We start from the raw sequence: 18328 nt of genomic DNA, 5'->3' as shown, positions 1-18328 counted from the left end.
TCAGACTGTTCAAGTTCATTTGGACAATATCCACCATATCATAGATAAGTTTTCACAAATGCCTAAGGTGCCTAACTGGTTTTCTTGGTTTCACTGCAGATGGCTGGTAATTACAGATATGCTTTGGTTATATAACTATACTCCTATTATGTTAATGTGTGTGTGCAATTTAAGTAGTAGCTTAAAACCTATACATGCTGAAGTTACTCTACAAGAAGATATATCAAAGAAATAATCAATCTTCCCATGTTTTCTTCCGCCTGCTACTTCTATAGCTTTTCTTCTTCCTTCCTAATTACAACCCTTAAATAGAATTCGTGCCTCATATCAAATTTACCGAGTATCATAATTCTTCCAAGTGGTAAAGATACCTCAAGACAAATGCTGGGCATAGAAGCCACAGGGCATAAATATGCAAAGAAGTAAAAAGCTAACTTTTTCAAACAATAAGGCTTCTCTCTCACTTACCAACTTCACATTTCCCTGTATGGCCCCAGAAGATGACTGGTTAGCCAGAGACGGGTAAGATTCCTCAAGGGAGGAACAACCTAAGACAGGCACAGTCGCAGGGGGGCCATCAGGTGAGAAATTGGGGATCAACAGAGGTGAGGCTTAGAACCTCACCCCCCCGTTCTGAGAGAAATCTTCTGCATACGTGGATGTTTTATTGCCCTGGTCTAGCTTGGATTAACACATAGTCTACAGGCACACACCTGATCATCTACATGTGCTCTCTTACAACACTAAACTATGTTTTCTACCTTTATCTTGTATCTACCTACCACTTCAGCATTTTATTAAAAATAATAATAATAAAGAGAGAAATGTGGTATCCACATATAAATCAAGTATAAAAACCAAATGAGTATTCATATTTGAACTGACTGTTTAGAGTTCATAATGCATGAGCAAAACCGAAAGTTTCTGTGATGACTGCCCTTGTACTGTTCACTATGTAACTTATTCATTATGTAAGAATTTGTTCTACATGTAAAAACTTGTTTGTTATGCCTCAGAAGATTGGAGACTGACAAAAATTAGGCTTGGGGTGGAATAATGATTGTGCATTGAGCATTGACTCCCCTATACAGAATTTTATTGTCGTTAACAATCATTTGATCAATAAATATGAGAGATGCCCTCACAAAAAAAAAAAAAAAAAAAAGGACAGACTTCCAATGGTAAAATAAATTAGTAACCGGGATGTAATGTATAGCATAAGGAATATAGTCAAGATATTGTAACAGCCTGGTAGGGTGATAGCTGGAACCTAGAATTATGTATATAAATGTTCTACCACTGTGTTGTACACTTGAAACTCATGTAATGTAATACTGTGTGTCAACTACCCTTCAATAAAAAATAATTATTAAAAAAAAATAAATAAATAAATAAAAACAGAAATACCACTTGACCCACTAATTCTACTTCTAGGAATTTCAAATCCCTGATCTGAAAAGATATATGCATCTCTATGTTTATCACCACACTATTTGCAAAAGCCAGGATATGGTAGCAACCAATGTGTGCATCAATAGATGACTGGATTAAGATGTGCTATATATACACAAGGGAATATTATTCAGCCATAAAAAAAGAGATCCTGCCATTTGTGACAATGTGGGTGGACCTAGAGAGTATCATGCTAACTGAAATAAGCCAGGCAGAGAAAGACAAATACCATATAACTTCACTTATTTGTAGAATATTAAAACAAAATGAAATGAAATGAACAAAATAACAGTAGACTCATGGCCACTGAGAAGTGACAGACAGTTACCATGTGGGAGGGGTTGGGCTGCATGGGTAGAGAGGGAAAGGGGTATGAAACGGCACAAAAATTCTCAATCATAATGTAGGTCGGTCACAGGGATGGTGGTACAGCATGGAGAATACAGTTAATGATTCTGTAACATCCTCCTATGTTGACAGGTAGTGGCCACAAGGATTTGATGGGTGGCTGTTGAACCACTGTGTTGTATACCTGAAACCAATATAAGATTGTATATCAACTATACTTCAATAAAAAAAGAAAACAAGGGGAAAAAGACACATAAACATATGGAAAACTGTCTTGTTCACCAGGAAGCTGTCTGTTCTAGAAGTGATGAATGAAACTGCAAGTCTTTTTGCTGCCATGATATACATTCAGTATGGCAGTATAGAAACTATAGTATATTAACACTGAGCCACTGAATGAAGCAGACCTAGAGTCACTTTGCCAAGTGATTTTATGCTTTGTAAAATAAAAATTCCTCAGGATTTAAGACAGCTGAGATCATATTTTCTGTTACTTACAGAAAAACAAAAGACAAAAGTAACTAATAGTGTTAGGACATGTCAAAGGCCTCCATGAAGTATTCTGCCCCATAAAGAGATAGGTCCCTGTTCTCATATACCATAATTACCTGGAAGTAGAAACCACTGTGCTGCTTTCCAGATCTCAATGATATTTACCATTATTAAATGCAAGTGTTAAGAAATTTCAAAATTATTTGATGTTAGTGCAAATGTGATAAAAGGATGACAAAATAGAAACTATAGTCATGGTTTAATGAAAATATTTTCAGATTTCTTCTTTCATTTTTAAACCATTTGAAGTGAATGTAGGGATGTGATTAAGAGTATTAACATGCTGTCCTTATATTTTGTTCATAAACCACAATTACGTGGCCTTTTGTGCTCTGACATATCTCTAACAAAGTCAAATAATCTTGTAATGTTCTGATTGTTCTACTAAGAAAATTTTCTCAAGCAGACTAGGAGTGGGCAGAACACATGACCTACCCTCCTTCCTTCCCCTGGTAGAACTAAAGACCTAAGGAACCATGGGTGGCTCTGTAGAAGAGGCAGCACACAACAGTGTCTCTGAGCATCCCTCTCATTAGTCAGAAGAGTAAACAGAAATAAATAGCTACTAACCCATTAAGTGTTAGATTCTGAAAATTAGCCTGACTGCCTCTTTATGAAGTTCAACCTTAAAAGAGCAGAAATACCACAATCTCTAACCTTACAAATGAACATACTCAGAATTTTCTCTTCTTTGTAGTAACTCTAGCAGAAAGAAAGAATGAGCCAAATGTTCTGCAGTTTATATTCCTTTCTTCGAAAGGGGTACAAAATTGCATGCATTTCAGACATATTGAGGGAAGGAAGGAAGGAGGAGCATAAGGGAGGAAAAAAGGAAGAGAGAGGAGATAAAAAAACAATCAGAAAACAATTAACAAAATGGCAAAAAGTACATATTTATCAATAATCACCTTAAATGTAAATGAATGAATGCACAAATCAAATGACAGAGTGGCAGATGGATTTAAAAAAACCATGAATATGCTGCCTACAAGAGACTCATTTGAGACCCAAAGACATACACAGAATAAAAGTGAAGGGATGGAAAAAAGATAGTTTATACAAATAATAGGGAGAAAAAAGCAAGAGTATAAGTACTTAGAGCAGACAAAATACATTTCAAAAAAAGAAAGTAACAAGGGACAAAGAAGAATATTACATAATGATAAAGGGGTCAGTCCAACAAGAGGATAGAACCATTATAAATATCTCTCCACCCAATAGAGGAGCACCTAAATATGTAAAACCAATACTAAAAGAACTGAAGGGGGAAACAGAATACAACACATTAATTTTAGGAAACTTTAACACACCACTCACACCAATGAACACATCAACCAGACAGAAAATAAGTAAGGAAATAGAGGCACTGAAGATTACAGTAGATCAGATGGACTTAACAGATTATCTACAGAACATTCTACTGAAAAGCAGCAGGATACACATTCCTTTGCAATGTACATAGAACATTTTCCAAAATAGATAACATGCTGGACCACAAAAAAAGCCTCAATAAATTCAAAAAGATTGAAATTGTATCAAGCAGCTTCTCAGACCACACTGGTATGAAACTAGAAATAAATTACACAAAGAAAACAAAAGAGCCTACAAACACATGGAGGCTAAATAAACAACATGCTTATAAATAATCAGGGGATCAATGACCAAATTAAAATAGATTATATCAAGCAAAATACACAGAGACAAATGAAAACAAAAACTCAATAGCCCCAAATCTGTGGGATACAGCAAAGGCAATTCTAAGAGGAAAGTACATAGCAATACAGGCTTACTTCAAGAAACTAGAACAATCCCAAATGAACAGTCTAAACTCACAATTAATGAAACTAGAATAAGAAGAACAAATGAAACCCAAAGTCAGTAGAAAGAAAGACATAGTAAAGATCAGAGTAGAAATAAATAAAACTGAGAAGAATAAAACAATAGAATCAATGAAACCAGGAGCTGGTTCTTTGAGAAAATAAACAAAATAGATAAACCCCTAGACAGACTAATTAAGAAAAAGAGTTTACACATAAACAAAATCAGAAACAAAAAAATAGTCATAATGGACACACCACAGAAATACAAAGAATTATTAGAGAGTACTATGAAAAATTCTATGCCAATAAATTGGATAACCTACAAGAAATGGACAACTTTCTAGAAAAATACAACCTTTCAAGACTGACCCAGGAAGAAACAGAGAATCCAAACATACTAATTACCAGCAATGAAACTGAATTGGTAATCAAAAAACTACATAAAACAATATTCCTGGGTCCAGACAGCTTCACACCTGAATTTTATCAAACAATTAAAGAGCTAATATCCACCCTTCTTAAAGTATTTCAAAAAGTAGAAAAGGAGAGAATACTTACAAACTCATTTTATGAGGCCAGCATCACTCTACTACCAAAGGCAAAGACACCACAAAAAAAGAAAATTATAGACCAATATCCCTGATGAACACAGATGCAAAAATCCTCAACAGGTATTAACAAACCAAATCCAAAAGAACATCATCCATTATGACCAAGTCGGATTTATTCCAGGATGCAAGGATGACACAATATTCAGAAATCAATCAATATCATAGACCACATAAAAAAAAATAAAATGATCATCTCAATAGATCCAAAATATATAAAGAATTCATATGCCTCAACACCCAAAAAATAACCCAATTAAGAAATGGGCAGAGAACCTGAACACTTCTCCAAAGAAGAAAAACAGAAAGCCAACAGGCTTGAAAAGATGCTCCACATCGCTAACCATCAGGGAAATGCAAATTAAAACAAAGAGACATCACCTCACACCAGTAAGGATGGCCAACATCCAAAAGCAAGAAATAAATGCTGGTGAGGATGTGGAGAAATGGCAACTCTCCTACACTGTTGGTGGGAATGTAAATTGGTGCAACCAGAGAACAATATGGAGGTTCCTCCAAAAACTAAAAATACAAATACAATTTGACCTATTATTCCACTTAGGAATTTACCTGAAGAAATCAAGACCCCTGATTCAAAAAGACATATGTACCCTTATGTTTATCACTGTACTACTTGCCATAGCCAAGATAAGGAAACAACTTAAGTGCCCATCAATAGATGAATGGATAAAGATGTACATATACACAATGGAATATTATTCAGCCACAAAAAGAAAAGAAATCCTGCAATTTGCCACAACATGGATGGATATAGAGGGTACTATGCTCAGTGAAATAAGTCAGGTGGATAAAGATAAATACCATATGATTTCACTCATTTATGGAGTATAAACAAAGCAAAACTGAAGGAACAAAACAGCAGCGAACTCAGATTCCAAGAAGGGACTAGCAGTTACCACAGGGAAGGTGTTGGGGAGGGTGGGTGTGGAGGGAAGAAGGGGATTAAGGGTCATTATGATTAGCACACATAATCGAGGTGGGTCATGAGGAAGGCAGTATAGCACCATGAAGACAAGTAGTGACTCTGCAGCACCTTACTACGTGGCTGGACAGTGGCTGCAATGGGATGTGGGGAGACTTGATAATACGGCTGAATATTGTAACCACAATGTAGCTCATGTGAAACCTTCATAAAATTCATATATAAAGTATAAAAATCAAATGAAAAATCATATCTGACTTGATTGTTTATAGTTCATGATTCGTGATCAAAACAGAAAGTTTCTGTGATATGAGTGCCCTTGCACTGTTCACCATGTAAGAACTTGCTCGTTATGCTTCCAAAGATAGGAGACTGTTGAGAGTTGGAGCTGATTAATGATTGTGCATTGAATTCCCTATACAGAATTTTATTGTTGTTAACAACCATTTGATCAATAAATATGAGAGGTGCCCTCTCAGCACCACTCTTGCGCTGTCATGCCTTAAGTCCCCTGGCTGGTCCTTTCAGATCTTCGATAACTCATCGCATCTCCTCCCTTATCTGTGGGTCAGAAGCAGGGAGGGACCGACAGTATATCAATGATACCTTAATAAAAAAAACAACAGAAAGAACAGAATAGCAGTAGACTCACTGACACCAAGAAGGGACTAGTCATTACCAAAGGAGAGGAGTTGAGAAAGTTGGGCGGAGGGAATTAACAGGCACAACATTTTGCATTCACAATATAGCTTGGTCATGGATGGTAGTACAGCACAGAGAATACAGTTATGACTCTGTAATGTCTTACTACACTGACGGACAGTGACCACTGGAGGGAATGAGGACTTGATAATACGGGTAAATGTTGAACCACTGTGTCGTATATTTGAAACCAACATAAGATTGTACATCAATGATACTTTAATTACAAAAAAGAAATTAAAATGTTACTTTGATATTTCAATTAAAGCTCTAATGTGAAACATGAAACTCTCTAGGCAGCATGGTAAAATGGAAGGAATTCAACACGAATCAAAATTTTTTAAGTTCAATTCCTCCTTAGCCAATTATTGGCTAAGAAATTTGGTCAAAGCAATGTATTGTTTTATTTATCTCTAAGATGGAGTAATAACACTTACCTGCCAGAGCTACTATGAATGACTGAGAGAGAGAATATAAAACTTAGTTCTCAATTAAAGTACAAAGTAAATATTATCTTTCAGAATACAGCATAGTGTTTGGCCAACTTAAATATTTAACAGATATTTCATTAAATATTACCTCCATGAAGAGACATGCAAGGGTAAGATGCTCTCATTAAATCTTTCAGAAGACCATCAGCATGTTCCTGCTTATCCACAAATATAATGACAGATCCTGATTCTTGATAATGGCCTAGAAGCTCCAGTAGCTTCAAGAATTTCTTTTCTTCTTCAATCACAATCTGAAAACACCACATCACTACTTAATGGAGGAAAAATGCAAATACATCTCTTGAACAAAAATATTCACTTTATTTGTGGCAAGTGGGTAAGTTCTCCTTAGGAATGGGTAGGAAAATGTTGATTTTAATTGGTAAACCAGGAAGACAGAAATTTGTAACTTTCAGAGAATAAGAAGCTTGCTTATGTGGACAAATGGACATCTGTTCTGTCTGCCTCTTGAATTCACCTATTAACCAAGGAATAAGACGGCATGCAACATTCCTATCTACCAACCCACCACTTCTGGTAAGAGGAACTAAAAAGAGCATTACACAGTTATATGGAAGAGCATATTCAAGTGTATCTGGTAGAATATTAATGGTTGCAGTTGTTGTATACTACTTAATTTTAGAATTTATCTGCCTACATCACCATGATCCCAAAAGGATCATACACTGCCTAAACATCTAGTAAATTGGAGATTTCCTAGGACTGTACCCACCACTTGTTGTTCCACATCGGAGCAAACGACACTCCTGCCTCCAACCTGTACTTCAATGGGTTTACTCAGGATTCTGCGAGCCAAAGCCTCCATAGCTCTGGGGAAAGTAGCTGAAAACATAACTGTCTGTCTATCAGGACGGACGTTATCCACAATGCGCATGACCTGAGAAAACATTACAAATAAATAGGGTAAGTGTAGTCTCAAAAAAATCATACAATGTTAAAACCAAGTAGAAGAACTTTTCAAGACATCTACTCAGTGGCTTTTAAACTTGTTTCTTTAGAAGAGTGCAATGGATTTTACCCCATAATTTGCCCCTTATAGATCCCCCTGCTCAAAAAATGACATCTCAAGTCATCCATAGATGCAGGCCAAAAATCTAAGAACCATTTGTGACTACTCTCTCCCTTATGTATCTCACACCCAGTCCATCAACAAATTCAGTAGTATTGATCCTCAGGCTTTTGATAAGTAGGGCATAACTGTTCTCCATTAGTATCACTGTTTTCCTTCACTATTCAACACATTTTTATTGAGCAACCATTACGTACCAGGCTTGGACTATGAGACAAAAACTTGCCTTCATGGAGTGTATATTCTAATGAGGTGAAGAGATAAACATATTGTGTGTCAAATCGTGGTAAGAGCTACAGAAAGCAATAAAACAATGAAGGTGGATATACTATCAAGTGGGTGAGATACAAGCACAATTGCCTTCTACAGAGGCCTGGAGGTATCAGGGAATCCTAGGATTCTTGTGGTGACTGGTGTTAAGTTGGAAAAAAAAGACATAATGAGTAAGATTATTGATGATGGTTACAAGGTAGACAGTGATGGGTGGTTAGTAGGTGAAGGCATTGAAGGAAGATACAGAATTCTAGGGCCACATTTTCATTCTAATCAAAACTGATGTGAAATCTGTGGAAGGAGCAGTCCTACCCAAAACACTTGGTTCCCGGTCCACAACTCAAGCATGTCTCATTTGGATTACTTCAACTGTTTCCTAATAGGTCTCCTTGCCTTTATTCCTGCCTAATCCAACATCTATTCTCCACCCAGCAGCCAAAATGATGGCTTTAAAATATATGCGAGTACTTTCAGTTAAAGACTACCGGTCGACCACACGCGTTTTCTCTTCTCTTGAAAACTCCTATAAATTATTATGTTCCACTGTGAAAAGTCAAACCACCTCTGGTGGTTGCCAGAGGTAAGGAGGGTGGGAGGGTGGGTGAAGTGGGTAAAGGGGATCAAGAGGTACAAACTTCTGATTATAAAATAAAATAGGGAGTACACTTCAGCAAAGATGGGGAAGTGAGACGTGAGGCAGAAACCTCCTCCGAAAACCATGTAACATGAAAATACAGCAAATACAACTACTCCTGAAAAAGCAACCCAAAAACTGCAACAGACTGCCTACATCTGGGGAAAACAGAAGACCTCACAGAAAAATTTCTACCACCTTCTAACATGTGTTTCTCTAAATTTGTATCACTGAAAATTTGTGTTTGAGCCAATAGCATGTATAAGGAATATAAAAGTCTAAGCTAGACAATTGCTTTGGGCCTTAATTTTTAAATTTGGAGAATGTAAGTAATGTGCTATTTAGATCATACAGTAGTTAAAAGCATGAATTGAAGTATTTGGAAGTAAAATGAAAACTATAAAATACAAAAGCTAAAGCTTCGGTTATTAGCACTCCAATTCTAATTTTACCAGTAATGGTTTTACATAGCTAAGGAAAGCCTTTGAAAATACCTCCTGAATAAGTTATATGAGGAATTCAAAACATAAACATCTATTTCAATTCCATATCCCCAATCCACAGTCACCATGCAACAGAAATGCATGTGTTAATTTCAGAAACCACACAAACATTTCACTTCCATGGCAGTTACAAGGTTTATTTTCCATTTCAAAACACTAAGAACTTTCATGATTACCTGTGGTTCAAAGCCCATGTCAAACATTCTGTCTGCTTCATCTAAAACAACGTAAGTCACTCTTCGAAGATTTGTAACCCGACCTAAGATCAGGGAAAAATATAAAGACAAAAAGAAGACTAAAAATCAGTCACAATTCATTTTTATGACTACCAAGAACTTTAAAAAACTGTAAAGGGAACTAAAATGCCTGACTTGACTTAACCAGAGGGGTAAGTGAGGTTTCTTTAAACAGAGAAAAGAAATTTTGGTCTACAATATCTTAATCTAATGGCAAATACTTTCTGACAATGGGTATATGAGGCCCTTTATTTTGTCAAACTCGTCTCTTGCATACCATCATAGGGCCTGAAGAACCTGTAAAATTCAGAAAACAGCCCTCTCCAAAACACATCATAAAACTAAGACTGAGATGAAGCATCGAGCCACATCAGCCATTATTTGACAGCATCACCTAGGAAAAAACATATTAGAGATTACAGCGTATGTGTGGAAAGCAAGTTCCAGTGCTAACTATTTCAGACGCAGAAAACCTCTCTTTATATTACCTTATAATGTATGCCATATAGTTAGAAGCTTCTAATAGGCATGTTAACATTAATGAGATGCTATTCAACATCATTAAGTAACATATTACACAAAAACTCTAAATACCAAATGTATTATGTATATATAATATCATACAAAGACATTAAATCAAATTTTTTAAGGGCTCCACTGGTTTAAATAAATGCAACTGGCTTCTTAGCCAGTGAAAACTACATACATACATAGGAAATCCTCTCTAAAGGATTAACACAAGCATTTCTATCAATTGCTGAACCAATCACCTGGCAAAAACATGTATAAAATAGTTATTAAATATAAACCAAAAGGACAAATAAGAGAAAAAGGTAAATTAATCAAGATGAATTTCAGGAGACTTAATCAATGCAGCATTGAAAAAAACAAGGGATTATTCATCAACATCCAACTCAAAACTTTTCATCTGTTGTACAAGCACAATGACTTATGAAACAATTTTAATGTCACTTTGCCAACTTCATGTACAATCAAATGTACACAGGAATTCAAGCAGAATGCTATTAGAAACATGCATTACTCAGTTTTTAATACTCTTATTATGTATACACTGAATACTGCAACAGAAACCCTTAAAAGCATTTTCTTCAAAAAATAGGAATAAGCCAAAATAAATGTTTTTTAATATTTAAGTATTCCATACTAACATTTGCAGCACCAATTACTTTTTCAAGGTTGGGAACAGCATTAAATTACCTACCTTTGATGGTTTAAGTCTCGGAAGCCCAGTTCTATAAATCTTGAAGGGCCTTTCTCCACAGAAGTTAAATAATGTCAACAGTTTAGTAACAGTTTTGACAGGGAATTATTTAACAAGCACAATATTTGAGCTTAAAACATGCAGTATTTACAAAAGATAAAACTTCCTGAAGCTGCAATATCTTAATGTATCCAGTATTGTAAGAAAATACTAGCTCCTTGGGGAAAAATCTACTACATTAAAAAAAAAAGATAGTCTTCCACCCTTTTAAAAGGAAAGTTAGGCCAAAATTGGATTAAAAATCTACATAAGTGATAAAAAGATCAGACAGAGGTAATTCTGAAAATAAATTCTAAATTAAATTGCAAAAATACCATGAACTTTCAACAACAATCTTGTTACAATACAAATTTTAAGATATCACAGCTTTAAGAAGACATGTAGAAACCTTTGACGGTTTCTTGTATTTGCTTTGATTTAACAAAAAATGTATAGAATTCAAAAAGGAGAGAACCAAAAAATACCCCTAACTTACCACTGTTAGCAGCTAACATGTCAATCATTCGGCCAGGTGTGCAAACAATAATTTCAGCACCTCTTTTCAGCTCAGCAATCTAGTAAGAAAGATGACATTTTATAGTCTATTTATCACTGATACTTATTTAAATAAATCTGAAAATATGATATTGTCTGGGGTCCTTGCACGGCTCTAAAGGTTAAGACAATGAAGTTCGATTAGGAGACTCTCGCACCTCCTCCGTACGTCTCTAGAACGCTGGAGCAGGGCCAACAGCACAGGCAGTGGTAACATGAGCACACAGTGCTGTAAATGAAATCAATGAAAACCAGAGATTTTTACCGACTTTGATCTGACATGATCCCTCAAAACCAAGAAAGGAACATAGACCAATAAATAATTATACAGAGCAATGTTTTTCAAACTGAAAGTTGTTTCTATTAGTGACTCAGAATATTGGTGAGTCACAACCTGTATTTTAAAAGTGAAACAGAAAGGAAAATACCAGAATGTATTAGACATCATAAAGCTTTTGTCTGACATCTACATAAATATGCACACATATTCCAGTTTCTTTTGTAAATAGGCTGTGGTCAAAAAAAAACATTGACAGATAAACTTAGAAAACTAACTTCAAGTGTTTAAAACAGCAATGGGGTAACAAAAGGAATGTTCCCCAAGTATGATCTAGAACCTGAGAACACTAGTCCACAAAAAGAGCTTTGTGGCTAAATTAAATTCAGAAAACACCACTTAATTTATCTCATCTTTCTAACATCACAATATATATTAGCTTATTAAAGATTAAGAAGTCTTGAAGGAAAGAATCCTCTTTTAAGTTTGTATAATCCAACATTTCCAAAATTTATTTGCTTACAGAATCCAGTTTTTAACCTTTTTTTAGTTAAAGCATAGTAATCTGATGAAATAATAACATTCTTTAGAAGACACCTAGACAGATGTCAAACTGAAGAGTGAATGAAGACATGTTTAAATAATTCTTGGTCAAATCATTTAAGACTACAGATGAAACTCTAGTATTAATGCATCCCATTCATCACCACCTTTTAAAGAATGTCTCATGAATTAAAGAGAAAATAAATGCTCATCCAGGAATCAGAAGACCCAAGTTCTAAGACAACATCTTATTAACCTGAAGACTTTGGACAACTTACTTAACCTTTCTATTTGCTTATCTGTAAAATGGAAAAAAAATTATGCCTCGAGTGAGGAAGAACAAAGAGAAACAGGAAACCTAGGGTATAAAAATGATGCAAAATTCTAAAACAGAACTACCATAATTCATTCTATTATTTTCACACCTATTTTTTTTTTGTATCATTAATCTACAAGTACACAAGGAACATTACGTTTACTAGACTCCCCCTTTCACCAAGCCCCCCCCCGACAAACCCCATTACAGTCACTGTCCATCAGCGTAGGAAGATGCTATAGAATCACTACTTGTCTTCTGTGTTGCACAGCCCTCCCCGTGTCTCCCCCTACATATGCTAATCTTAATGCCCCTTTCTTCCCCCCACCCCCTTATTCCTTCCTTCCCACCCATCCTCCCCAATCCCATTCCCTTTGGTAACTGTTAGTCCATTCTTGGGTTCTTCGACACCTATTTTTTTAAGATTCTAGAAACAATCACCACACAAAACACTAAAATAAAAAATCACTTTTACATTATGTATTAAATCATTCCATTTAAAAAAAGAATAGAAGGTTCCTTTTAACTACCTGCTCACTGATTCCTGTTCCTCCATAAACACAGACCACTCTGAGTCCCAAGGTCTTTGAAAACTTCTTACATTCTTTAGTAATTTGTAAAGCCAGTTCTCGAGTTGGAGTCATGATGACAGCTGAAAAGATAAATATGTCAAAAGCCTAGCCACCAAAATTCTTGAAGCTATGCTTTAAAGTATTAAATTTAACTTCTACAATAAAATTCAGATTGCTTAGTCTAATTCATTTTCTGTTTTAATTTGTTTTACACACCTCTGAAAACCTTATTTCAGAAACTTCGTAATAAATAGTAGAGCTTGTGGTGAAGGATAATTTTAGTAGATTTTTAAGAACATGCTATAGGAAGATAAATGAAAGTTAAATGCCTCACTCCATCATCAAGGATCTTGGTTGAAAGGAATACAAATCATTCTCAATGGCAAATCACAAAGCAAAGATAATCAAGTGACTCACTGTGCTGCAGGGCCATACTGTGGCTTCCAGAAACAACCTTGGTCTGAAGGGCACAGAGGAGAAATATACCATACCCTCTATTTTCAAGAGAGGAGCTGAACAACCTTCCAAAACCCTACTCAATTTGCAAAAGACATCTTTGCCAAATGAATCAAGAAATCTGAATCTGAATACCTAATCCTGAATGAAATGTTGGCACTATAGCCTTTTAAGGCTGAAAAAAAAACAGGAAAATACATTTCCCTATGATCTTCTATGTTGAGTTTATAGATCCCCTGATACTGGCCTAAGAACAAACCTCAGTATAAATAAACAGATAGATGCACGAGGAGTCTACCTGCTGAGTCAGAGCTTAAAAATTGAGCTGTGCCAGGAGAGGCTGTTTTTGTACTTCTGAGATGTCACTCCAGTGCTCTGAAGATTCTCACTCCACCTGCTGGTAAGGGGAAATCAGCCCCAAAGTGCCAAATTTATAAAGGAAATGTACATAAAGACATCTTTATTGTTATAATTTAGAACATGATAAAGAATCAGGTCTTTCTGGTTAACTGACAACAAAGCTGTTAACAAAACAATAGTTTAATGAAAGGAATTGTACCTATTGGCCCCTCTCCTTCTTCTAATGACCTCTGATCCATGATGTGTCTAAACATGGGCAAGAGAAAAGCAATGGTCTTTCCACTTCCTGTCTTGGCAATACCAATCAAATCTCGTCCAGACATTATAGCAGGAATCGCCTGGGTCTGAATTGGTGTCGGCTTTTCATAGCCATGCCTTAAAAAGCAAACCAAAAGACAAGATAAGAATTGAAATCTCTGGCCTAAGTCCTGCAAGAATAAGGTTTTCCAAGATATGGTATAACCATATACAATGAAATATTACTTGGCCAAAAGGAATGAAGAACTGAGAACTTCTACATCACAAATGAACTCTGAAACTATTTTATGCTAAGCAAAAGAAGCCAGTCACAAAAGACTACATTAGCATGATTCCATTTATATGAAGTGTCCAGAACAGACAAATCTATGGGGATAGTAGATTAGTGGCTGCCTAGGGTGGAAGAGTAAGAAGACTGACTTCTAATGGATACAGGTCTTTTGGGGGATGCTGAAAATGTTCTAAACGTAGACTTCGGTGAAGACGGCAAAACTCCACAATTATACTGAAAATCACTGAATTGTATACTTTGAAGGTTAAATTTGTATGTAAATTATATCTCAATAAAGCTGTTGAAGGAAAAAAAGTAACTTTTTCTATTAAGGTAAAAATGCAGGCAAGGGAGATATTTATGTGAAATAGCTATTTTGAAGTAAGATACTGAAAAATGTGGGAAAATATGGACAGCCTAAAAAAAAATCACTTACTTTTTGAGAGAATTTAAGATCTTCATGGAAATGCCACATTGAACCCACGATTTAATTGGTTTGGGACAACCTTTTCCCTTGACGGTAATGCCCTCCATTTCCAACCGAAATACATTCACCTCTATAAAACAAAATTCAGATTAAGAACTCATAAATATTGTTCAATTAGTGCCTCCTTCTTTTCAATTACAGTAATATTAAGAAACTGCAATTCCTTTTTTTGTGTGTATGCTACCAAAGATAATTCTATAGAAAAGCTACAGGACAAAGCATTGAACACCTCAGAAAGATCATTATAGCAATTACTATTGTAACCAACTAAGGACAAAAAGAAATACCCTAGTTTCCACAAATTTGGCTTTCTTTTTATTGCAACAGCAATAAAAGAACAATGACTGACAAGTAACACAACCACTTGCTGTCCAAGCAAGTGGTGACCAGATTTTTCTTATTCTACCAATATTGCAGATTCACATTGTTTCCTAACTCTCAAATCCCAGAAGGAAAAGGCTAACCATATTTTATTTGCTTAACTTCATATGAAAAGTACTTTCAACCCAAAAAACTTAAACTATATGAGCCAAACTAATTTTTGCTTTTTCTTAATACTTCCACATAAGTCACTGCTTTGAATATTTGCAGATTATGTTCCCACTCCTAGAATGACTTCTCACCTACTAGTTTCCACTCATTTCTCCAGGTAAACCAATTCCTCTTCCTCATGGATCAACTTACAGGTCTATTTACATTCCTCCCAGGCAAAGTAAAGTACATTCTCCTCTGCTCTCTCACAATAACCCAACAAATGAATAAAAAATTTTTACCCTCTTGAGACATTTTTGCTAGTTCTGGAACTTCAACATAGAAGTTTTTTCTGAATGGTTCATATTCAATTTTTCCATGATCTACTGGTTCTAGAAGCTTTCTCTGTTTTGTCTGATAGCCTGTAAGGGCTGTCTGAAGATCAACTTCTTCCTCCTCTGAAGAATACTATAATTAAAAAACAAAGTGAAAGGTTATACCCATTACTATTTTCTCTTGATGGGAAAAAATAGTCCTAGCTTTTAAAATCCTCACTCCTGCACCTAGTAATGTATACAATTATCTAGTCAATATGTTGTACATCTGAAACCAACATAACACTGTATATCAACTTCACTGCAATAAAAATAAGTTTTAAAAAAAGAAACAATGCTAAATAAATAAACACATAAATCAAATAGTAAACCACTTTGGAAAAAAATAACCTCCCACTCCTAAAAAATATTATTTGGCTTTTATTTTTTTACTTTCCTAATTTTTCAACTTGTTTCTTTTTTCTTTGCCCTAACAGAAAATTATAACATAAAGCTAGAATAATCATTCCATATAGCTTTAAGTTTTACTATAGTTTTCTATATATAAATCTTTATAATGCATATTACTAAGAAGAAAATTAATTTATTGTCACTTTATTTCTTCTCTATTATATACCTGATGTGAGCTCATGAGGGGCAAAGAGGAATAAAAAAAGGGGCATACATTAAGAGGTCAAAGATGTTAGAATGTTCTATCAACTGGACATTCATGTACAACACTGTTGAGAAAGTAAGAATTCCTCCTAACAGTTTGAATAACTGAAAAGCACAGCTCCATCAAAGCTTTCTAATAAATACCTCTAGGGTAGCATCATTAACAAAATCAAAATCAACGAAGAATTACCTCCATGGCATCCTGGTCATTCTCCATCAGCTCACCTTTCTTCTTATCAGAATCTACAACTGCTTTTTTGGTTGTCACAACAGTGACAACTTTTGTAACTGTTGGCCCAGACTTCTAAAATAAAAAAGGAATATAAACTATTTTGCAAAGTTGAGACACAAATTACATGCCAACTAAAACAATAACTGTCACAATTCATAATATGAATTAACTCAGTTATTAGTGACAACTTAATTAGTAAAAGACAAAAAATATTGTTTTCGCCTTATTAATTTGCTTAAATTTTAAAATGTAATATAATCACATATTTTATAATATATTAATAATCAGTTTATTGCATAATATATAATCACATAAAGTATAATGTAACATAATTTATTTTCAAAATATCACTAAATGATACTTTTACTCATTCAACAAGCCAGATGCTATTCTGGGAGCCTAGGATAAATCAATAAATAAAACAGGTAATGGTCACTGCTCTTGGGGAGCTTTTATTTTAGAAAAGGGACAAACAATAGACATGATAAATTATATAATCTGTCAAAAGGTAATAATTGCTATTAAAGAAAAAAAAGATTACGGTAAAGGGAATCAGGAGCATGCAAGGTGATGAAAGTGGAGGTGCTGGAGAAGTCTGGAGAGGACCTACTGAGAAGGCAACAGGAAGTAAAGATACTGAACAAGATGGTGGTGCTAAGAGTGACTTGAGAGAACGTTTATAGCTAATATTCACTAGAATCTTTGGTACTTAAAAGTATCAGCATTTCTGAGACAGGGAAGAAACAAAAACATTAACTTTATAAAGTCACACAAGTCAATAGCAGATCTATGCAACAATGAATTAAAGTTATCCAACATAAATCTTTAAAACTAAAATAAGAAAAAATTTCCTACCTTTTCATTTCCCCCACCACCTTTTACACTTCTCATGTTAAACTTTTTTACTTCCTCTTTCACTTCTTCCATGTAAGCATCTAATGGATCTAGTTCCTCACCCTCCATTTCATTTCCTTCTTTTTCAGCTTCTGCAGGATCATCTTCATCATCTAAAATACCAGAATACACTTTCTTTGTACATGTGTCAAAAAGAAATACTGATACTTCATAATCAGATCTCACCCACTATTATAACTTTTTCTCTCACTACCCAAACACCCTCTTTTCCAATTAACCCAGGTGTAGTGCAGTTTAAATACTCACATCTGGAAGTGTTCATATCAAGCAAACACTAGTTTTTAATAATAATAATGAAAAAAGTAATACATTATAAATTACTAATTGAAAAGATGCAAAAAATAATGTCTAAAAAATGGATCTCCAGCATCAAATTTTGTAACTACAATACTAGGAATAGAACTAAAACACTGTCTGCTAAATAATGCTATGATTATTTCTGTCCTTTCAATTACCTCTCTTTAAGTCACAGAAAAAATGTCACATTCTTAACTGAAGATAATCTTTTTTATATAACTAAGATATTCATTACTACTTAAAGATATAATCCATTCATCTACTTAAACCACTTTGAGGTACTTTCACAGAAAATGAAACATTCACAGGAATTTTCATACAAAATTCAGCAAAATTCCATTTTCCTATAAAATCCCACACTCTCTTACTTTACTAAAACTTCAAAAGTCAAAGTCGGATATGGAGGGAAAATGTTT

The 18328-nt window shown here is 34.8% G+C and overlaps 1 protein-coding gene across 3 annotated transcripts in view; it reads right to left on the bottom strand.

Moving 5' to 3' along the window:
• Positions 1-18328, bottom strand: part of DDX46 (DEAD-box helicase 46) — a 58539-nt gene that overhangs the window by 24762 nt on the left and 15449 nt on the right. For all 3 annotated transcript variants that reach the window (XM_036898125.2, XM_036898136.2, XM_057490885.1), the window contains exons 6-15: positions 17556-17707; positions 16659-16772; positions 15782-15947; positions 14958-15078; positions 14192-14367; positions 13135-13256; positions 11410-11488; positions 9593-9675; positions 7650-7814; positions 7005-7167 (exon numbers count right to left, since the gene is read on the bottom strand). In XM_036898125.2, coding sequence (XP_036754020.1) covers positions 7005-7167; positions 7650-7814; positions 9593-9675; positions 11410-11488; positions 13135-13256; positions 14192-14367; positions 14958-15078; positions 15782-15947; positions 16659-16772; positions 17556-17707 — 1341 coding nt within the window. The remainder of the gene's footprint in view (positions 1-7004; positions 7168-7649; positions 7815-9592; positions 9676-11409; positions 11489-13134; positions 13257-14191; positions 14368-14957; positions 15079-15781; positions 15948-16658; positions 16773-17555; positions 17708-18328) is intronic.

This window comes from Manis pentadactyla, chromosome 13 (assembly GCF_030020395.1).
Source record: "Manis pentadactyla isolate mManPen7 chromosome 13, mManPen7.hap1, whole genome shotgun sequence".
In the NCBI taxonomy this organism is placed as follows: Eukaryota; Metazoa; Chordata; class Mammalia; order Pholidota; family Manidae; genus Manis; species Manis pentadactyla.
Note: the sequence above shows the minus strand (reverse complement) of the source record. Positions and strands in the feature narration are given on the sequence as shown.